Source organism: Sturnira hondurensis, unplaced genomic scaffold (assembly GCF_014824575.4).
Source record: "Sturnira hondurensis isolate 20B ecotype Veracruz unplaced genomic scaffold, ASM1482457v3 Scaffold0022179, whole genome shotgun sequence".
Classification (NCBI taxonomy): domain Eukaryota; kingdom Metazoa; phylum Chordata; class Mammalia; order Chiroptera; family Phyllostomidae; genus Sturnira; species Sturnira hondurensis.
The window spans coordinates 1595388-1619247 of record NW_028094810.1 but is presented as its reverse complement, the minus strand read 5'-3'; the positions used below and the strand labels follow the sequence as shown (position 1 = coordinate 1619247).

Sequence of the window (23860 nt, the reverse complement as noted above, 5' to 3'; positions counted from 1 at the left end):
CTGGGAGTGAGAGGCAGGGCACCATTCTAGGCAGTAGATACTGCAGAATTTGGGGGGGGGGGGTGTTGCTTTACGTAGGAAAAAGATACAATTCGCACTTCGTGGAGCTCCCATTTCTGCTTTAAGAATTCAATGAGGCTGGAGACCTTCCGATGGAGTTCCACAATCATCCTACAGGAAACAACAGATGGGAAGAGGAAGGCTGTTACCACAGAGACAGAACCTTCTGTACAGCCACAGAGGCTGCTGGCAGTAGGACAATCCCTACTGCTGCTGCTGCTGCTGGCAGTAGGACAATAAAGAGTAAAGGCATCCAGGAAGGGCACTAAGGAGGGGCCAGAGCCACAATGTCTCAGAAGAGACAGATTCCTTTTTTTTTTAAAAATGTACTTCTACTTAATTTTTTTTAAAAAACCACTTTACTAATTATGCTATTACAGTTGTCCCAATTTTTCCCCCATTGCCCCACTCTGCCTAGTACCCTCATTCCCTCTAGCAATCTCTCGGCTTAGTTCATGTCCATGGGTTGTGCATGTAGGTTCTTTGGCTTCTCCATTTCCTATACTATTCTTACCATCCCCCTGTCTGTTTTCTGCCTACCAATTTGTACTTCTTAATCTTTTACTACCCTCTATTCTCCCTCCTGCCCCTCCCAGCTGGTAACCCTCCAAATGATCTCCAGATCTATGATTTTGTTTCTGTTTTACTTGTTTACTTAGTTTGTTTTTTAGATTCAGTTTTAATAGTTATGAATTTGTTGCCATTTTAACATTCATAGTTTTGATACCTTTTCTTAAAAATTAGCCTTTTAAATCGAGGTAACTGGAGGCTCACATGAAGCCACAGACTTGTATATCCTTCACAGTGCAAGATCTCATCCAGGGTATGGACCTTGGCACAACCCACCAACCTATTCTATTAGGCGCCTTTAAGTTCAAGAAGGGAGGTCTGGCCAGCCTTAATCCCAAGAATATAAAAACACATAAGGAAGGAATGAAATATGGACACACTGCAACATAGATGAACCTCAGAAACATGACGCCCAGTGAGAGGTCAGACAGGAAGGACCACAGTATGAGGTTCCACTTATGTGGAACGTCCAGAACAGCCAAACCCACAGAGACAGAAGGCAGACTAGTGGTTGCCGGAAGCCAGGCACAGACACAGGGGATAGGAAGTGACTAGCAGGTACGACGTTTCCTTTTGGAGTGATAAAAATGTCCTGGAACTAGATGGAAGTTGTATAATACTGTGAAAGTACTCAAATGTCCTGAATTGGACACGTCAAAATGGTAATGGTTACTTCTATGTTACATGACTTTTACCTCAATCTAAAAAAAAAAAAGGTGTAATTGCAAAATAGTCTGCTCAGAGTGGTGCCCTGCCCATAACTCAGACACAAATCTTTAGGGAAATAGAGAGAAACAGAAAGGGGATTGGGGGGAAAGTGAGGGAAAGATTCTATAGTCATCAACCTGCTAACCACGACATCTTTCTCCATCCAGCTCTCTTGGCCCACAAAACCCACACTACCAGAACCCCCAGAACGGTGCACTACCCCCTTGCACTACCCCCATGTGACTCCAAAGCAGTGGGGAAAGTCTGTTCACCCAGGGGTCCACAAGGGAACCCGAACACCTTCCTCTGGACCCTTCCTTGGCAGCTGGCTCCCCATCAAGCACCAAGGGCAGTTACCTGAGCCTGGGGTTTTGGGCCAGGCTCTGCACGCGGGCCCAGGCATGATTGTTCCTTGGCTGAAGCTCTACGGGGACTCTCAGGGGTAGACGCACTGGCTTCTGGTCCTCTTCATCACTCAAGCCTGTGACAGAAAGGGGCCATGAGAGCTTGACAGATAGGTCTCTGCACAGAAGTCAAAGCGCTTGGCCAGACAACTCAACGTCGGGGAGGAGCCATGGGCAACCAGCCTGGGAGGGAAAGCAGAGCTAGCAGAGAAACCCACGAGGACCTGTGCCTAGAGAAGTGCCAATGTGGCCAGGAGGGCACCCACCAAGCCAGAGCCACAACTGGGCTACGCAAGGCCATAAGACTTGCTCCAGACACCAATGACACCCTGTGTGAATGCTGCTGTGGCTTCTGAGCTGACTTGGATTTACTGAGTGGACATACTAAAGGAAGGTTCAGACACACCGCTTGGCCTGTCCATTGCTAAATGGAACAGTACCGAACACCTCCCCAACCCTACCCCAGAGCACCTTCCACATACCGTCTGGGTCACAGAGTTTCTTCAGGGCTCGGCACATGGGCGCTTTAATCCGTAGGTTTCTCCCTTTATAACGTACTGTGGTGGCCCTGGGAAAGAGTTTTAAAGAAGTGCTGAGACCTCTAACTGAACAGTAGCTCACTGTCCAGCACAGGAAGGAAAGGGCCAGCATGTCGATACACACAGAACTCAGCAGGTGAGGACCCTGGCAAGGGTCTGAATTTCCCAATACTTTTCCAATCACACCTCACACTGCAAAGGGGATGATGAAAGGGATGCCCTTCACGGGAAATGGGCTCTGCCCCCCGCTGGGTGAGTGGTGTGCCCTCGGCTGCCGTCTCATGACAATGGAGCTCCTGTCAGACACACACCAGCTGGTGTGCCCTTTGCGCCTACTCCTTAGAGTCCCTTGAGAAGTTTCAACCCACCTTTATGTGGGTTGAAAAGAGCCCAGCTCTAGGTGGCTGCACTTCCACATTAGCAATGTCCCCCAGTCACCCTATAACCCACACTATCGGGGCCTGGGGACTCAGGGCACTCACAGCCCACAAGCACAGTGTTTGTGTGCATCACGTGTTTGTGCTCCCCACAGGTGCATCATGTGTTTGTGTTCCCCACAGGTGCAGTTTGGACCTTCAGGCAGATCCAAAGTCAGCAGGATCTGCCCCAAGTTTGTCTGCTATAGCTGTTGGTGACACTTTATCTGGCAGTAATTTACGTATTAGAATTAAAGAAATACTATAAATGAGTACAAAAGCCACAAAAAATAGCTCTTTCTAAAAATATACTTGAAATGCTTTGGAAATACTCAACAGGGTAATTTTAAAAAATGACAGTCAAGTTAAGTGTGGGCAAGACAACTCCGAAAGCCTACGGATGACCCGGAAGCATTCTGCGGTCCCACCGCTGTGGGCCCTGGTGCTCGTTCCACTCGCAAATCGTAAGTCGCCAATGAGGCAGCTTGGCTAGAGTTTCTGAGATAAAAACAGCACAGAACTCTGAGGATAAACGCCAAACAAAAGGCCTTGGCCAGCCACCCTATGGTTAGTAAACAAACGTAGGTTTGTGTTTACAAAAGATTGAAAGTCCTTGCATATTGTTTTTATGACTCTGTTTTAACCAGGTTTTTATTTTTTTAAAAGATTTTATTTATTTATTTATCTTTAGAGGGGAAGGAGAGAAACATCAATGTATGGTTGCCTTTCGTGTGTCCCCTGCTGGGAGTTGGCCTGCAGGGAACCAGCCTGCAACCCAGGCATGTGCCCTGACTGGGAATCGAACCGCGATTCTCTGGTTCGCAGGCCCGCGCTCAATCCACTGAGCTACACCAGCCAGGGCTAACCAGGTTTTTAAATTGTCCCACTCCCAGCTGTGAAACCTGGAAGACCCCAGCTCTCCCCATCCTGTGAGGAGGAGAGGTTTGGAGAGGATGAGAGAGAGTCCACGCAAACAAGCACCACGCTCCACTGAGACCGAATGCTGTATGTCCCGTGGGTTCAGCTACCCGGACCCATGGGAGACCCAGGCCTGCAAAGTGCTGCTGTGGCGGTGTGAGTGTGGGTGTGGGTGTGAGTGTGAATGTGAGTGTGAGTGTGACTGTGAATGAAGCTGGGGCAGGGTTGCAGAGGAGGGGGCTGGAGGAGAGTTTTAAGAGAGAGAGGTAATTAAGTACTACGCAGATTCTTAAGTAATCTCCTCCAACAAAGGGCTCTGGGGACAAGTGGACTTTTCTGCCCATCATCACTCTTTGTTGTATCTGCACCCCAAATAAAACAAAAACAGCAGCAGGCACACTTAAAGAGCAGGTGGTGCTGTGTCATGTAGCACCTGTGTTGGAGATAATCACATTTTCTGTTAAACTGCTACTTTGCGACTTCCTTTTTTTTTTTTAAAGTGAAATTGGGTAGTCCTCATTTTATGACTAGATACCATCCTAAGAATACAATCCCCTTTCTTTTCTCTCAAATGGAATTTCTAGAAGCAACCCGAGGCTCAAGCCTGCACAAGGTAAAGCCATACACGGTCAAATTCACACAGAAAAGGCCCCTCAGGCCTGGCCTTGGTCCCGGGACATGACCTATATTCCCCACCCTCACATACCAGCCCCACAGCTGACAGGCAGAGGAGACTTCTAACAGGCTAGGCCTGGGCTTCCCCAGGGCGCAGTGGTTAAGATTCTTCTGTCTACAGAAGAATCACAGCTTGACCTCTGATGGAATGGAAGGACACAGAGGGTTCTATATGAGCCCCTGCAATCGAGCGATACTTTCACAAAACAAGCAACAGAGTAATTCCTCTGTGTGCATGGAAGTCTGGCTTTCCTTTCTCAGACTGATTTTCTTCTCTGCAAAGCTGTCTGATAAGTCTGTAACTGGACCTGTAGCCAATGTAATAAGATTTAATTTGGGAGCTTTTCTCAATTCATTTACTCTTTTACCTAATTCTATTTTATTCTAATTCTATACTTTTATGACAAAAGGAGACTCACAGACTCTATGCATGAGAAGCATAGACAGGAAGTTGGCAAAATACTTACTCAATGCTTTTTGGTCTTAAGTCAAGGCACCATACTAACTTCCCCCACCCCGTTCCACCTTTACAGGCTTTTCACTTCCCACTTAAAAACTGATGTCTACTGGTGAAAGAATAAATACATAAACCAATAGAACAGGATTAAAAGTCTGGAAAGAGGCCCATACAGTACAGTCAACTGACCTTAGACGATGCAAAAGCAGCTAATGGAAGAAGGGTGGTCCTTTCGGCAGATGCAGTTCAGACAACTGGACACCCATAGGCCAAACAAACGAACCTTGGTACAAACTTAACATCATTTACAAAAATTAATCCAAAGTAGGTCATGGATTTAAACGTCAAACTATAAACTATTTTAGAAGGAAACAGGAGAACATCTCTGTGAACTCACTAGGCAAAGGTTCATAGATACAAGGAAAGGGGTTCTTAAAATAAAACACTAAAAGCTCTCTCCATAACAGAGAAAGATGCCAAATTGGACTACTTCAAAACTAAACACTCTACCCTTTGAAAGGCTGGAAGAAAATATCTACAAATCACCTATCTGACAAAAACTCGGGTCTGGAATATATTTTATGTTTGAGGTTAGTGTTCTTTATAGACACAAGTCTTGAACAAACACTTCACCAAAGAAAATACACAGATGTAAGTAAGCAAAAGATGTAAGTAATCATTAGTCATCAGAGAAATGCTCAACAAAACCAAAATGAAGTACTACCGCTCACCCACTTGGATGGTTCAAAAGAAGAAACAAACTGAAAACGAGTGTGGGGAGCAACTGGAACTCTCCCTGGAAAGTTCTGGCAGTTCCATATGGAGGTAAGCACACAATCACCATCTCCTCTCCTACGGATGTGTCCAGGAGGAGAACGTTTAAAATCACTTACTCTCTATAAACAGCTCTTGTCCTTCACTGGGGAGTGGGTAAACAGACCACAGAACAGCCACATCAGAGAAACACTACTCTTCACAAAAGGCATCAACAGATACACAACTAACGTCAAAGCGTACACTGCAAAGTGGAAGGTGTCAACCTCAGAAGGCTACACACAGTATTAGCCTGTTTATTTATTTATTTTTTAAATATTTTATTTATTTATCTTTAGAGGGGAAGGGAAGGAGAGAGGAAGAGAAACATCAATGTATGGTTGCTTCTTGTGCATCCCCTACTGGGAACTGGCCCCTGCGGGGAATTTGCCTGCAACCCAGGCATGTGCTCTGACTGGGGATCGAACCGCAATCATCTAGTTCTCAGGCCCGCACTCAATCCATTGAGCTACACCAGCCAGGGCAGTATTAGCCTGTTTAGATGACACTCTGGGAAAGGCAGAACTACAGGGGATGGAGAGCAGCTCAGTGGCTGCTGAGGCTAGGCATGGGGGAGGGGATGATCATAGTGGGACAGTACAAGGGGACCTGGGTGTGACCCAACCATTCCATACCTTGATTGTGGTGCTATACAACTCTTTGCGTTTGTGAAAATTCAGAGCAGTAAGTGAAAGAAGCTGGTCTGAAGAGGCTACCTGCTGTATGATTCCAATTCTTGGGAAAGGCAACTATGAAGACAGTACAAACTCAGAGGTTGCCACGCCCTGGGGAAGGGAATAAATGGATGGAGTACAGGGTATTTCTAGGGCAGCAAAACTGCAGGATCCTGTAACACTGGGTACAGGGTATTGTGCATTTGTCAAAACCCATAGAATGTACAATACCAAGAGCGAACCCCAAGAAAACCATAGACTTATGAGCCCTGAGAAAGAATATACCTACTAAAAAGGGCTCCTGGTACCTAACTGGGCTAAAAACAAAAACAAAAACAAAACAAAACCCCAAAACCCCAAACACCATAGAGCCTAGCAGACATTTCTACACAGAGGCCTCACATACAAACTGCACTTCAAGGAGAATTCTGCACTGAATGGCCTGCCTCTGCACTAAACTGCCTGCCTACCTGCACTGTGCTTCTGCCATGTGAGCTGTCCTTTAAGAAATTCCTGGAATCCTACTTTAACCAATAGGACTGAAGCTTTACCCATCCAATCAGAGCTGTGTGAGTCCAACCGACCAGAGTTGTTCTATTCTGACCAATCAGGACAGTGCCTTTTGGATTACGCAAATTGCAAAAAAATGGAGTCCCCATTTACATGAGGAAAGACCAATCAGGGACCAGGGAGAAGACTTCTGAACATACAAGCCCGTTCTCTTCTGGTTCTGAGAGTTAACTTTTTCGACTGAAGACTGTGTTTCCCTGGCTGAGCTGAAACACAAAGATGCTGGAGCAGAACAGCCCAGGCCAGAGCGGACTGGCACAAAACAAAACAGACTAACACACAATGGAGCAGACCAGGTAGTACAAAGCAGACCATCAAGGCAAACGGCAGAGCTGTGTAGATGGGCAGGGGCCTATCCCTGGGGCTTCTTCAAAGCTGCAGCTGTGCTGTATCACAATTGAGCTGTTTTGCACTGAATGAAGTTTCCTCTTCACCACATCCCAAATCAGGGAATCTGTTGGTTTTGAATTGGCACCAGCAACCATCAGTTGACAGACTTTAGCTAATAATAATGCACCGATACTGGTTTATCAATCTTAACAAACGTATCATTTAATACTACATACTCATAATGAGAACACATGCAGAGGAAAAGTGTACTTAATACTCAATTAAGTACCAGTGTACTTAATACTCAATTTTCCTATAAACCTAAAGTGGCTCTAAAAATAAAGTCTGTGATTTTTAAAGAAACAACTTGTAAATAAAAAACCTTGTAGAACTGTCAGTAAAAAGTATACAATTAAAAATCTTATGAATTAAAAAATGGATGCTGTACACCCTGCCATGCTCCTACATGGAACTGAAGCAATGCTTTCACATAGAACTAGGGGCTCTGTTACCCCGAGACTCTTGCCAAGACCACCCGGATGCCCACATCCCTACCTGGACTGCAGAGGGGCCTGGCCCAACCCTCCCAGCTCCACTCCTCACCCCCTATCCCCAACACACCAAGAAGATTTCTCTTCAATGAACTTCATTAGCTGCCCTGCCCCAACCCTTTCACCACTGTATATCCAGCACCCATTCTTGTGCCTGGCACCATGTGGGTGCTCAGACCCTCCTACGACTACACAGAAAAATCTCTTACTGAGCTGGCACAGCAGCTCATGCTATTTCAGACCTTTTCCTGGGTGTCTCAGCACCTCTCTGAGAGATGACAATGTAACAGGTAAGGCCCCCAAGCCCAGGGCAGCCAGATGAGCAGCTGAGGCCCGCTCACCACGCACTCCACCCCAGAGTCGGCCATGCATTCACCACCACTGCCTGAAACCCTGTTGACACGAGCAAACGTCCTGTTGGTATTGCCCGAGTGATTTTCTGATTCCTTAGCCATGTCTCCAACATTTTCCATTGCGTACTGCAGGAGAGACACGCAAGATACCTTCACACTAGCCTCTATGAAAAAGAGCATCTAGAGGACTTCCGCCAAGATGGAGGCATAGGTGGAAACACTGTGCCTTCTCCCACAACCAAGTTTGAATACAACAAAGGTTTGGAGAAACAAAGACACAACCAAAGGACAGAAAATTGAATTATACGGAAGTCCGACTACATCTAACCGTTCAACGGGGACGGTAAGAGGGGCGGAGCCAGCAGCGAGCAGGGTCGGGCAGGACAGGGCCCTCGACCCAGGCGCGCAGGCAGACGAGAACCAGTTGGGGTGCGGGCTGACGGCGGTGGCACACTCGCGAGCAGTGGGACAAAACGCGTGGGCCAGGTGACGGCAGCAACTGCGGCACCAGTGAGGGCCGCGGGGCAGCCGGCAGAGGGGACGCCACAGTCCCTCTTTGACCCCGCCCCCACATACAACATCACAACCCAGCGACTTAGTTGCCCTGTTCTAGTGAACACTTTAGGGCTCTGATCCTGCTATGGAACAGGCACAAACAGCCCAAAAGATGGCGCAAGAAGAACTCAAAGTCCCAGAGCCAATAACTCTAAGCGACCGAGAAATTGCCAGCCTCTCAGAAGCACAATTCAAGACACTATTTATCAGGATGCTCACAGAACTGGTAGATTATAGTCACAAATTAGAGGAACATAGTCACAAATTAGAGGAACATATGAAGGCTAAACTAATTGAAATGAAGGGAGATGCACAGGAAACCAATAGTGATGGAAAGGAAACTGGGACTCAAATCAATGGAATGGACCAGAAGGAAGAACAAAACATCCCACCAGAAAGGAATGAAGAAATGAGAATTCAAAAAAATGAGGAGAGGCTTAGGAACCTCCAGGACATCTTTAAACGTTCCAACATCCGGATTATAGGGGTACCAGAAGGGGGAAAGAAACAGCCACGAGTGGAAAACGTATTTGAACAAATAATAAAGGAGAACTTCCCCAGTCTGGCAAAGGAAATAGACTTCCAGGAAATCCAGGAAGCTCAGAGAGTGCCAAAGAAGTTGGACCCAAGAAGGAACACACCAAGGCACATCATAATTACATTAGCCAAGACCAAAATGAAGGAGAGAATCCTAGAAGCAGCAAGGGATAAGGGGACAGTCACCTACAAAGGAGTACCCATCAGACTGTCAGCGGATTTCTCAAAAGAGACCTTACAGGCAAGAAGGGGCTGGAAAGAAGTATTCCAAGTCATGAAATCCAAAGACCTACAGCCAAGATTGCTTTATCCAGCAAAACTTTCATTTAGAATGGAAGGACAGATAAAGTGCTTCTCAGATAAGGTCAAGTTCAAGGAGTTCATCATCACCAAGCCCTTATTATATGAAATGCTAAAGGGACTTATCTAAGAAAAAGAAGATGAAAAATATTAACAGTGAAAGGACAGCAAACACACAGTTATTAACAACCACACCTAAAACAAAAGCAAACCAAGAGGACAGCTAGATCAGGAGTGGAACCATAGAAATGAAGAACACATGGAGGGTTAGAAACAGGGGGGTGGGAGGGGGAGAAGGGGGGAGAAGGCACAGAAAATAGCATAGATGGTAGGTAGAAAATAGATAGGGGGAGGGCGAGAATAGTGGGGGAAATATAGAATCCAAAGAACTTGAGACACATGGTTATAAACTAAGGGGGGGAGAATGGTGGGGGAGGGAGGGTGCGGGTGGAAGGGATTGAAGGGGGGAATAGAACAACTGTAATGGTATAATCAATAAAATATATTAAAAAAAAAGAAAAAGAGCATCTAATTCTTTTCACTTCTACTGGTAAATTCAAGTGAAGGGTATACAAGTGGCTGCTGTGCTATTCTATCAACTTCGCCAATGTCTGAACTCTTCCTGATAAAATTTTCTGAAAGATTAAAAAAGCCGCTAACTTGCTCCTTATATGCAGAAGGGTTCATTATACGATGCTCTCCTGTCACCGTGGAGGAAGAAGCTGGCAGCACCGAGCATCAGCGTGCTTCTCTGCCCAGGATCTATCAGAGGGTCAATGGGACTCAGACTGAGGAAGGCCTGGGGCCTGCCCAACACACCAGGCTGGGGTGGGGATCCTTCTTGGGCTGCAGGCTGGTGAGATTCCTGACAGGAAAGCACTGATGGCAGCAGGAGGAGCTCCATGCTAATGAGCCACACATGAAGGACATGTGACATCCAGATTTTGCTGTGTCTCAGGTGGGGGTGGCATCGAAGCTTGCAGGCAAGGGGTAAGCAGGAGTTTGTCACCCAGGAGAAAGGGGCAGAAGGAAAGCCCTGTCCCTCAGCAGCATTCCTGAGTCCCCCACACTGGACACTATCATGGGGCCTAGAGGAAGAAGCAGGAGAGAAGCAAAGGGTGCAGGGCCTTCCGGTGGACTCCTTCAGTCCAGGGCCTCTCAGGCACTGCCAGAGCCAGGTCCCAGAGGGCTTCCCACCAGGTGGGATAACGTCTACTCATGATAGGGCACAACCAAGCCTTAAGACACATGATTCACATTTTTGTTGCCAGAAATAGAGATAGAGATGAAAGGGACAGAAATACCGATCGGCTGCCTCCCGTATGTGCCACGCCCGGGGACGAACTCACAGTCCAGGTATGTGCTCTGACTGGCAATCGAACCAGAGACTTTTCACTTTGTAGGACGATGCCCAACCAACTGAGCCACATTGGTCAGGGCTCTTCATAGCAGTCTAAAACTAATCTTTCTTCACTATGTAATTTGTCTCTTCTGATCAAAGTACATTCCTGACAAATATTCAAATTAAAAAAATAAAGAGTAGAAAGTGGGGGCATCCCATATACCCACCACCTCAAGAGAACCCTGATATGAGACAGGGGTTACATGACCAAATGTCCCACTGGGGCCACACAGTCACACGTGTACCTGCTCAGCCTCACTTCTGAAAACAACCCCGCCTGAGGCTGAAGCAGCCCTTCCCTCTAGGGCACTCCTGTGCTAGCAGGAGCACTGCTGTGATACACACCCTTGAAAGAATGGCTGGCCCTGATCTAATTACTTCCTAGACGTGGGACTATTGGCAGAGGGTTCACGCACTTAGGAGTGGGACATGTTACAAGCTCACAGTTCTTCCCACTATTTGCAAACATGATCAGCAACAATGCTGACTGACACCCCTCCATCCAGTCATGAAATGTGGTACTGTTTTAATCTGCCCTCCTTCTTACTTGGTGCCAAGTGAGGTGGGAGTGGCACAGGAGAGGGTCCTTGGTGGTAATAACATTTAAAGGCTGGTGGTATAACATGTTTCTTGACCTTGGTGGGACCACTTTGTGAAAACTCAGGAGCTGTGCACTTAGGGTCTATACATTATCCTGCAGTTTGTCCCACTTCAATTTAATGTTCAAAGTAACCGCATTGTAATTCTGATTGCAACTGTGCGTATTTGGAGATTAATCTAATGAGAGCAGACCTAACTCTACAGTGCCATTGTTTCTCTATGCCATCAACCTGGCTAATCACTGTTGGCGTGGCAGACCTTGATCTGGCTGAAAGTGTGTCTGTCAGGCGTCTCTACTCTATGCCCCCTCTTCCTTTACCATCCTATTTAGAAAAATGCCACCACTAACTGCCCACACGTAAGGAAAGGGACTATCTACATAAATTATGTAGAATTCTGCACAGGAGATCTGCATCTTGTCCTTTATTTAATTATCAATTCTATCAGCACGGAAATCTGTGTTTTACCTAAGCTGTAACCCAACCCTGTATTACCAAGTAAGGATTCAAAGCACAAACGTGATGTAAACGCCCCTCTGGAATCCCTGATGGTTAGGAACCATCATTTCCCCCGAGGCTTCACTGAGGCAGCTCCTTGCTAAGACTGAGCAACCTCTGCTCAGCTCCTGGTTTGTCGGTACCTTCAGACTTTTGGCTCAGGACTTTGGTGCAGCCCCTGAAACCAACCTTCTGGCCAGTGTCAAGCTTATCAAACACGCCTTGCTCACACCCCCGATCAGTCGGGAGGTATCAGGCATGCATGTCTCTCCGGATACCTGGGAGACAGTCTTCTCACTCTCCTGTAGGACAACCTCTTTTCTGTGGAATCACAAAGAAAACCCCCTAAGACAAAGCCAAGCAAACTCACTGCTTTTCGATCAAACCAGCACTAAACGCCAAGCAAAGAGCCAGAACACCCACTCACCCAAAAAATCTGGGGCAACTGAAATAAAAGGTGACATGAGATTTGCCCCCCAAATTGCACCACAGGGGAAGTGCATTCCCGGGGGAGAGGGGCGGGGGGCAATGACTGCTCTGCTGGTGAGGCAGTAACATTAGAAACCACCTCAGCCAAGGATCTTTCCCCCACTTAACAAGGTTCCTCAGATACATACTGTACCAGTCAAATTTCCCAGATCTTAGAGCAAAAACAGCTTCCCACTGACAAACATAAGGCAGGTAATAAGGGTGGGAAGTAAAAAGAAATGTCGAAGCTGCAAAAGGCAAACGGGGTGAGAGGCTGGTAAAGGACCCAAAAGGCCACAGCCACCAGCCTCCTCCCACTGCCTGACCGCACTGCCCTACTTCCGGGAGGCTCCCTTTGTCCTCCACCACCAGTTGTTAAAGACCACCCACACTCCCTGGAAGCCAGGCGAATCTCTACTCTTTCCCCTCTGCTCCTTCCCTCGGCAGTGATACAGACATCCTGGTAACCACCAGGACTTGCTGCAAAAGGGTGGCAGTTCGCAGAGACAAAGCCCCGAATATGTAACACAGGGATAAGGACCCACGCCGGGCTGGAGCCAGAGCAGAGCCGCAGGCGACTAGCCCCACCTGGCAGTGGCTCACACCCGAGAAGCAGGGGCTGCAAGCCATCCAACCCCAAGCGAGGGAGACAAGAACCAGAGGTGCAGGAAGGCAATGTCCTGCAGACGTAGCAGAGGTCACTGAAGACTGTTCCATGAGACAGCCTGACTCACACAACAGCTGGACTTTGACCAGTATGGGTCTGGGGTGGTGGGGAAGTTCATCTATGACTAGGAACAGAGAGGTCTGGGTGAGAGAGCAGAAGCTCTGGTGGGGTGAGTGAGAGGGACAGGTAGATATTTCAAGTTCTGTATTTCAGCAAACAATACAAAATGGCCAACAGGAGCAGGTGGTGCCTCACAATACAACTTGTACTTACCCGACCTGAATGAGCTCATTCAACTTCGTGGCATTCTTGTCATCCATACCTTTAAACAGAAAAAGAAACAGACACGACCTTGAAGCAGTTAGGAGAAAAACTGGTAAAGGTTCCCATATAATTATCTTTTACCTTCCATGTAGAATTTAAATGCTTTATTGAATAAATCCCCTCCCTTAAAGTCAAAACAAGGAGTCACCTGTGCTGAGGGTGCTGACCCCCACCTGCACACCCTCTCCACCCACCCAGACTTTCTCAGTGGATCCAACACCTGCCCCAGCAGAGAATCAGTCCTCCCAAAAACTCTAAGACCCTGGGCTACGCTGAACCTCCACTTGTCCCCAGCTGTGTATTTCAGAGACTCATCCCTCAGGGTAACCACTGCGCCCTGTGCACACTTTTCCTGCGGGGCTCTTGTGTTACTTGTGTGTCTGCCTTAGTCAGCATTGAGCCCTAGGGTCCCAGGGTCTGCTGGATGACAAGCCTAGAACCCGTGCATTTCTTCTGCCCTCCTGGTACTTAGCAATGTTCTCAGGAAATGAGAGAAAGCAAGGACAGTAACCAGGTAAAGGGAGAACCTAGGTGGTGGGTGTTTGGATGATCGCTGTAATAGCCTTTGAACTCTACTATGTATTTTTGGCAAAAAATAAGCCATAGACACAACAGCCTGAAAACCAAAGAAAAAAACCTTAAAAGCAGCCAAAAGAAAAAAAAAAATCCTCTCCAGAGCAAAAAGGACACAGACTGACCTTTCACCAGAAACAGTGCTGGCCAAAGATGTTGAAACATCTTTAAAGTGATGAAAGAAAAAAACCTGTCAACCAGAATTCTATACCCAGTAGAAGTATCTTAAGACAAAATAAACACTTTTCAGATAAATGATAACTTTAAGAATTCATGGCCAACACAAATACACAAGGAAGACTAAAGGAGGGTCTGCAGGCTGAATTGAAGGGCAACAGGACAAGATGGAGATGGATCTCCAGCAAAGAAGACACAGCCTCTGAGATGGCGAATGTGCAGACTTGCTCATTAAACAAAGAGGTCACATGCAGACCTCCTTTGGATGGGCATGGATCAAAACGAGCACACGTGAGCGTAAGCGGCAGCTGTGGTAGTGCATGAAGGGAGCACCTGAGTGCTGCGAGTGAGTGGCATGGAGGCCCAGCCTGTTGTGGAAGTTTGTGGACATTTGAGCTGAGGTCAAAGGGTAGGCAAGAGTTCACAAACAAAGGGGAGGGAAGGGCCCATCGTCCTGTGTCTAGCAGGTGGGACAGACACACAGAAGGCTGGGTAGTTGGAACCACACCTGTGGGGTTTGAGTCACCAAATGGGGCACCATTCAAGAAACTACCCTGCAAAGAAAAGAACCTACAGGTGAGTACTGCAGGTAGCTACGGTGGCTCCCTCTCACCCTGTCCCAACATCGGTGCTGTGGCAGACAAACTAAGCACGGGGTGTAAGAATCAGGCATGGGGGAAGCACGAGAACTTGCCACTTAATAGCCAAGAAGGCTTGATGTCATTCGTTTTTCATCAAAATGCCCTCAGCTCTTTTTACAGATGGGGACACCACCACCTCACATAGCTATTTAGGTGCTGGACACAAAGTAATGTGTGTTAAAGTCCCTGGAATTTGGCAGACTCAAAGTCTATTTCAGAATTCGCAGGTGCCTGAATATCTCAGTTCGAAAAAGGCATTAATAAAAAGCAGGCACTGACCTCCTGAGTGCTGAGACATTTCTGAACAGCCCGGTTACCACTGAGCAGAGGGTGCCATGTGCAGGGCACTGCGAAGAAGGCTGCATGTGGAAGCATGTCCTCTAAAAAGATTTCATGAAATGACAGAACGGTGCTCCAGAGCATGAACCAATGGGTGGTGGCTCAGAGGGAGAAGCCCCAGCTGGGTATACACACGAGTATGCATGTGAATGCATAGGGATGAGAGGGATGACCAGTCATTACGGACAAAATAGGAACAGCTGAGCTGGAGGGATGCCCACTAGGGAGATAAGATAAAGTCCAAATGCAGAGGTCCCTGATTCAGGGGGCCAAGTGATACCCCAGGAGCAACAGGAAGCAACCCAAGGTCATGAAGCCAACAAAAGGATAAAGCCAAAGACTCATGGGAAATCAGAGACTGGCTGAAAATTACTGGCTGAGTGGCTCAGATATGACATAGATAGAGGAGGGGCCATGGCATCCTTGCCAAATAAGGTGGTACCCAACATGCTGCCGTGACCAGAAACATTTTAGGTCTAGGACAGAGAGAAGGACACAGTGGAGGAAGAGATTCAAGGGAGGTTTGGCCCTAGAGTCCCTCTCAACAGACCACTCAAAGCAGGGGCTGGGAGAGGTTTACAAGAAGTCTTCAAACTGTGGAAAGGATGGGAGAGACAACCAGGACACCTGTTCCATTTGGAGCCCCTTAGGTATTCTTGCCTGTTCTAGAAGAACAGAGGTCACCCAACACAGGACGGGTGTGCAGAACTGCCAGTGAATACCCATTGTCCCCCCGCTGCTTCTGCCTCCACGCCCCCAGCCACCTGCCCACTCAGCTGTGACATGTTAGGTAACTGGTAAGATGATGGCTTATGGTCCTTTCCTATGATCTCAATTAACCTTCAGAGTGGCCCTGTGGGTGTGTGACAAGCAGACAAGTGGCATCTGCAGAAGCAAGGCTGTGCCCTTTTGTCTGTGGTCAAACAGGGAGGCCAGGTAGGGATGCAAGATGCTGGGTGCAGGTACCTCAGGAAGGCCAGAATGCTCTCTACATCTAAAGAGAATCTAATCACCAGGAGTGGATCAGAACATTACAAAAGGGACGCGTCTGGACCCTTCAAAGTATCAGTGTCACCAAAGACCAAAACATGGGGGCTGTTCTAGGTCAAAAAACTTAAGGGACACAACAGCTACAAGCAGAGCAATGTCCTCAACAGGAGCCTAGCTGTATGCTGGGATGTGCTAGAAAATCTGAACATGGGCAGGGTATTGAGTAAGACTGCGGTGCCTATCTGATAAATGTGAAATGCCAGTGTGATAATAGTGCTGTGGGTGTGTAGGAGAATGTCCTTGTTCTCAGGTGACAGAGGCCGAGGGATTTAGTGGCATGCTAGGATGTCTGCAACTTAGCCAAATGGCTGAGCAGGAAAAAAACCAAGTATGTGGAGGGGGAGACAGTGCACCCAGAAACATCAAAAACATTACGGACTGGGAAATCTAAGTGCAGGTATGTGGTGGTCATTACATTCTTCTTCAGTGTTTCTGTACGCTAACACGTTCAAGACGGAAGGAGGGAAAACAGAAGAGCCACCAGGATCAAAGACCCAGCAATGGCAGAGGGCAGGCCCTGCCAGGAGAACCCATGGTTGCCTTGTGGAAGGCCGGGACGCTTCTGAAGCTGCCGGCGTGGCTGGGACAGCACCAGCAGCTCATACTCACAGCCCCCAATCTTCTTGCGTAGCTCCCCGTAGCAGATAAGACCATACAGCTCCTGCGACGACTTCTTCAGCCCTCGAGAGAACACTGGAAGACAGGAAATGAGAAGGCTTCAGGAGGGGGAAAACGCTGCTGGCCCAGGGCTGGGGCAACATTCAACATGGCTGATTTCTCAGTTTTGCTTACTGTACCTTGGAACCACAGAATGTTACCACCAGGGCAGATTGGCCAAAGAATATAATAGAACACAGAGCTGTTTTCGTAATCTTAAAAAGAAGTTAAAACAAGAAAAAACGGGGGGAAGGGGTTAGAAAATTATTCCTAACAGGCAGGTCAGTATCCCTTGGGAAGACAAAATGGGATACCCAGCACAGATGGCTCCAAGGAGGTGGAAGAACTGGGACATGCCATCACCAAATGTGTCACCCACCTCTCTGCACACATGCAGAATCTGCCTCAGCTCCACGTGAGGTGGGCAGCCCTGGAACTGTGGAGGCTGACCTGTCACTGCTGCCTCTGACTGGTAATCAACACGCTCTGGGCCTGGGGCCAGACCAGAGAGGAACCGTGGCTCAAATCGCAAGACTGCTAATCCATTCTCCCCCGCTCCCTAGTAACAGGACCAGTTATATTCGGGAAGCAACACTTAGGGGTCAGGCAGCGCTTGTCCCAGCCTGCCCCACGGTAGACGTTGCCACAACACTGAGTCCTGGCCTTTGGGATAAGCAGAAGTACTGTGGGAGACTTCAGAAACCTCCCTAAAAGACCAATTTGGGCAGAATTATGCTCGTTTTTCCTTCAGAACTTCTGCCTAGGGCCATCTTGGTTGCAGCTAAGCACTAAGGATGGCAGAGCAGAGAGATGGGATGACCTGCGTCCTCAGTGCCTGCCCTGAACCACCTACTGCAGGCGTCTCTGACATGAAAGAATCAATTCTTACAACGTATTTTGAGATTTTATATTCTATGAAGTCAAATCTAATTGTGATTTGGAAGCCCGGCCACAGCACAGTCTAGGCACCTTTTAGGTCATCTCACAGAGCAGTGACCAATGTCATCTGCCCTTCACCCTCACAATGTTCCTCCCCAGAGGCCCCTTATCAAAGTCCTAACATTCAGGCTGTGTGACTATAACAACAGAAAAGGAGGAGAAAAAAATGAGTAAATGAAGACTATGGCTTTAAACAAATAATTTAAAACAAAGTTTTTGAACCTTGGACAGGCCCTGAGGAACCTAGAACTCTGCCAACATTACACACCAAACATTCCAGAACGTTCACCTGAACGAAAGAGCCAAAGACCTAACTGGACTCTCACAGGAGACTACAACTCAGGATACTTTAAGATCCACTATTCAATGAATAAAATGTAGTCTCTCCTGAGATGTGTGGACTTCTGTCAAGATGGAGGCATAGGTGGAAACACTGTGCCTTCTCCCACAACCAAGTTTAAATACAACAAAGGTTTGGAGAAACAAAGACACAACCAAAGGACAGAAAATTGAATTATACGGAAGTCCGACTACATCTAACCGTTCAACGGGGACGGTAAGAGGGGTGGAGCCAGCAGCGAGCAGGGTTGGGCAGGACAGGGCCCCCGACGGGCAGCACGGAACCAGCTGGGGTGCGGGGCTGACTGACCGCAGTCGCACATTCGCGCACAGTGAGACAGACCACGCAGGCCCCAGGGGGCGAGGGCTTACGGTGGTGGCATACTCACGTGCAGTGGGACGAAATGCGTGGGCCCGGTGACGGCAGCAACTGCGGCACCGGTGAGGGCCACAGCGGCAGGCGGCAGACAGGACACCATAGTCCCTCTTTGACCCCGCCCCCACATACAGCGCCACAACCCAGCGACTTAGTTGCCCTGCGATACCGGTGAGAGCCATTGTCCCTCTTTGACCCCGCCCCCACATGCAACAACCCAGCGACTTATTTGCCCTGTTCTAGTGAACACTTTAGGGCTCTGATCCTGCTATGGAACAGGCACGAACAGCCCAAAAGATGGTGCAAGAAGAACTCAAAGTCGTAGAGCCAGTAACTCTAAGCGACCGAGAAATTGCCAGCCTCTCAGAAGCACAATTCAAGACACTGTTTATCAGGATGCTCACAGAACTGGTTGATTATAGTCACAAATTAGAGGAACATATGAAGACTAAACTAATTGAAATGAAGGGAGATGCACAGGAAACCAATAGCGATGGAAAGGAAACTGGGACTCAAATCAATGGAATGGACCAGAAGGAAGAACAAAACATCCCACCAGAAAGGAATGAAGAAATGAGAATTCAAAAAAATGAGGAGAGGCTTAGGAACATCCAGGACATCTTTAAACGTTCCAACATCCGAATTATAGGGGTACCAGAAGGGGGAAAGAAACAGCCACGAGTGGAAAACGTATTTGAACAAATAATAAAGGAGAACTTCCCCAGTCTGGCAAAGGAAATAGACTTCCAGGAAATCCAGGAAGCTCAGAGAGTGCCAAAGAAGTTGGACCCAAGAAGGAACACACCAAGGCACATCATAATTACATTAGCCAAGACCAAAATGAAGGAGAGAATCCTAGAAGCAGCAAGGGATAAGGGGACAGTCACCTACAAAGGAGTACCCATCAGACTGTCAGCGGATTTCTCAAAAGAGACCTTACAGGCAAGAAGGGGCTGGAAAGAAGTATTCCAAGTCATGAAATCCAAAGACCTACAGCCAAGATTGCTTTATCCAGCAAAACTTTCATTTAGAATGGAAGGACAGATAAAGTGCTTCTCAGATAAGGTCAAGTTCAAGGAGTTCATCATCACCAAGCCCTTATTATATGAAATGCTAAAGGGACTTATATAAGAAAAAGAAGATGAAAAATATGAACAGTGAAAGGACAGCAAACACACAGTTATTAACAACCACACCTAAAACAAAAGCAAACCAAGAGGACAGCTAGATCAGGAGTGGAACCATAGAAATGAAGAACACATGGAGGGTTAGAAACAGGGGGGTGGGAGGGGGAGAAGGGGGGAGAAGGCACAGAAAATAGCATAGATGGTAGGCAGAAAATGGATAGGGGGGAGGGCGAGAATAGTGGGGGAAATATAGAATCCAAAGAACTTGAGACACATGGTTATAAACTAAGGGGGGGAGAATGGTGGGGGAGGGAGTGTGGGGGTGGAGGGGAATGAAGGGGGGGAATAGAACAACTGTAATGGTATAATCAATAAAATATATTAAAAACAAAAACAAAAACAAAATACAAATGTAGTCTCTCCTGACAATGGAATATTATTCGGCCATAAGAGGGAATGAAATTCTAACAGCGCTACAACCTAAACTAACCTGAAGAACATCATGCTAAGTAAAAGAAGACAGACACCAATGGCTAATACGATGAACTTTACATGAAATGTCCGACACAGGTAAATCCAGAGACAGAAAGCAGACTATGGTTGCCAGGGGCTGGGAGAGGGCCAAGAAATGGCCAGATAGTATAAACCCTGATGCAACGGCTAGTATAGCACACAGAGGCAGGTAGGACCTCAGAGTTCAAGTGGTTAACTAGCTGCCACCAGCTTGGACATTATCAGGACCAGCCAGAGAACCTCAGGTGGAGCCATGAGCTCAACAGAAAGCAGTACTCCTCAGGGGGTCATACCAGCATGTCACCAGGAAAAAGATGTAGAATAATGAGATGCCAAGAAGGTAGGAGATANAAAACAAAAACAAAATACAAATGCAGTCTCTCCTGACAATGGAATATTATTCGGCCATAAGAGGGAATGAAATTCTAACAGCCCTACAACCTAAACTAACCTGAAGAACATCATGCTAAGTAAAAGAAGACAGACACCAATGGCTAATACGATGAACTTTACATGAAATGTCCGACACAGGCAAATCCAGAGACAGAAAGCAGACTATGGTTGCCAGGGGCTGGGAGAGGGCCAAGAAATGGCCAGATAGTATAAACCCTGATGCAATGGCTAGTATAGCACACAGAGGCAGGTAGGACCTCAGAGTTCAAGTGGTTAACTAGCTGCCACCAGCTTGGACATTATCAGGACCAGCCAGAGAACCTCAGGTGGAGCCATGAGCTCAACAGAAAGCAGTACTCCTCAGGGGGTCATACCAGCATGTCACCAGGAAAAAGATGTAGAATAATGAGATGCCAAGAAGGTAGGAGATAGAAGCAGGGAGAGAAATAGAGGCACACTGCAGAGAAAAGAGCAAGGACACAAACTGGGTCTATCCCACAGAGCTTGCCAAAGAACAAAGGTGCGGCGTGGGAGCTGAACTTGAGGGCAGCAGATTCATACTCTCCATCCCTGAGTTGGAAAAAGGGCCGAGAGGAACGACACCTCTGGGGATGAGGTGAAGAGCTTAGGAGGTTGTCCAGAAGGGAGAGGTGACACATTCTTAGAAAAGAAACATTCATGCCCTGGCTGGTGTGGCTCAGCAGACTGAGTGCTGGCCTGCGAACCAAAGGGTTGCCAGTTCGATGCCCAGTCAGAGCACACGCCTTGGTTGCGGGCCAGGTCCCCAGTAGGTGGCGTGTGAGAGGCAACCACATAGTGATGCTTCTTTCTCTTTCTCCCTTCTCCTCTAAAAATAAAACAAATCTTAAAAATAAAAAAAGGAAGAAAAAAAGAAAAGAAACATTCCTTTAAGTTGCCTCTGAAACCTGGAGAGTAAAAAGCCTGGGTGTGACAGGCCCTGCGACATACCAGACCTCAGAAGCAACAAATGAGACGTCTGCATTGGGTACCTGAGCATCCCCTGCAACACCGCCCACCCTGCCGGTAGTATAGTCACGCCAAAAGGACAGAGCGTGCTAGTTAACGGCTCCTAGAATCCTGTCACCCTTCCCCCCATACCTTATCACCAACAGCTTCCCCATCCTCACACAATGGTGACTGCCCTTCTCTTTGTAAGAGAGCTTTTCCAGAAGATTCAAAGTGGATGAAGGGCCTGCTCTCATAGACTGACTTTCATGAAGTCACCAAAGAATATAACATGTAATTAAAAAAAGAAAAAATGTAAAAGACAACACAGCCCTGGCTGGGTAGCTCAGTTGGTTGAGTGTCATCCTGATATACCAAGGTTGTGGGTTCGCTCCCCGGACAGAGCACATACGAGAAACAATGAATGCATAAATCAGTGGAACAACAGATCAATGTCTCTGTCTCTCTCTAAAAACCAATAAAAAAATCTAAAAGACAATACAGAAAGAGCCAAACAGCTAAAACTCATTTCTGTATGCCACCTAGAAAGGCAGGGAGGGTGTCTGCGAAGATGACGGCTATCGGCAACAGCACTGCACTCAGTAGGGTATTTCAAATAAGCGAGTGATCTGAGAAACAGCTGCAGGTGTGGCTGAGCACAGCAGCACACACACAGATGCTGTGTCACAACCAAAGAAGAAAACATTGCTGTCCTGCCATATGCCAAAGCCAGCCAAGAATCTTATGTGAACGGTCGTGTGGACATTGAAAGCAAACAAAACAGTATTACCAAAAGACCTGTTCAGTCAGACCCAGGGACTGCCCCCAAAGTGTGGACACCATCAGCCCATTTCTGTGGGTCTCTAGAAAGTGGTAATCTCATATAAAGATATTCTGTTAAAAGGTCTTCAACACAAGGTTCTCTCTGTGTTGTTTTTATCCCATAGACAACAGGCTGGCCAGAAGGTCCCCTGCGGCTAGAGGGACTAGAGCTAGGACAGTGAGCCCTCCTCCAAGGCAGCCTCCTGGTCACATACAGAAAACACTGAGACATGTGTCCTCAGGAAGGATTGGGAAGAGGACGCCCCATGAGGTTGCCAGTGGAAGGCTTTGAAGCCAGAAAGATACCTTAAAATGACTAGTGATAAACAAGAGCATTACTGGACAGAGAGAACCTGGTGGTGCCATAAATACTAGCTCAGCAGGAAAAAGGCCCTTTACATTGGGTCTCGCCATGAAAATATGTCTTGCTGTGCTTGGAATGCACTGGACTACCAGGTGCTCCTTCCTGCATTTTTCAAGGACAGAACCAGATGGGAAATACGGCAAGTAGCAGAGAGACTCCCAGGCTACTGAGCTGGGCATTTGTCTCCCCAGAAGAAAATCCGACAGCGCTCATGACAAGATGCTCATAATACAGGAAAACTGACTTTCAAAAAGTAACTAAAAAATATGATATGTAACAAAAAGAAAAATGTAAAAGGCACCAAAGAGCTAAAACCCATTCCCATGCGCCACAGACTTAGTTTTCCCAGTCATGTGAAGTTAGGTGAAGAAAGTGCTCCTGGCCCTGGCCAGGTAGCTCGGTTGGTTGGAGCCCTGTCCCATACACCAAAATGGCTGCAGGTTCGATCCGCAGTCAGGGCACCTAAGGAAAGCGACCGATCAATCTTTCTCTCACATTGATGTTTCTCTCTCTTTCTCTCAAGTCAATAAACATATCCTCGGGCGAGGATTTTTTAACAAAAGTACTTCTGAAGGAATTAAGCGCTGTATAAAGAAAGATGTTCACACTAGGAGGGTCTCTGGCCAGTGTGGCTCAGTTGGTTGGAACAGTGTCCCATTCCCAAAAGACCGCGAGTTCGATTCCCGGTCTGGGCACATAGGGTCCCTGGTCTGAGCACAAATGGAAGGTAACCAACTGATGTTTTCTCTCACATCGATGTTTCTCTCTCTTTCTTGTCTCTCTCAAAGCAATGAAAAAGTGTCATTGGGTGAGGAGGAAAAAAACCCACTAGAAAGTGGATTGCGGGTCCAAAAGGAAAGGTCAGTTACTCATTTATAAATGTCAACTCAAACAATTAACATTTAATGTAAAACACATGCAGAAATTCTACAGCAGAATGAAGACACGGTCTGAAAATACTACAGAAGACAAAGATGAGGAGATGCTGTTGCCTTGGAGCTCATCTCCACAGCCTGTTGTCTAGGTGGCTTGGGCCAGGGCCTCTACTGCTAAGGCAGGGTTTTCTCATCTGCATAAGGGCGACAGCACCTCTAGCGAGGAGTACGTGACGTGCTCAACAACACAGAGCAGGCCCACGATCAGGTGACAGTGGGGGCAGAGGAGGATTCATGGAAGGATTTTCGGGAGTACTGACA

At 47.4% G+C, this 23860-nt stretch overlaps 1 protein-coding gene across 2 annotated transcripts in view; it reads right to left on the bottom strand.

The window, feature by feature from the left end:
• The window catches only part of CRAMP1 (cramped chromatin regulator 1), a 73767-nt gene that overhangs the window by 27970 nt on the left and 21937 nt on the right, over window positions 1–23860 (bottom strand). For both annotated transcript variants that reach the window (XM_037034686.1, XM_037034687.1), the window contains exons 5-9: window positions 16778–16861; window positions 13338–13386; window positions 2225–2310; window positions 1696–1819; window positions 90–171 (exon numbers count right to left, since the gene is read on the bottom strand). In XM_037034686.1, the coding sequence (XP_036890581.1) occupies window positions 90–171; window positions 1696–1819; window positions 2225–2310; window positions 13338–13386; window positions 16778–16861 (425 nt within the window). The remainder of the gene's footprint in view (window positions 1–89; window positions 172–1695; window positions 1820–2224; window positions 2311–13337; window positions 13387–16777; window positions 16862–23860) is intronic.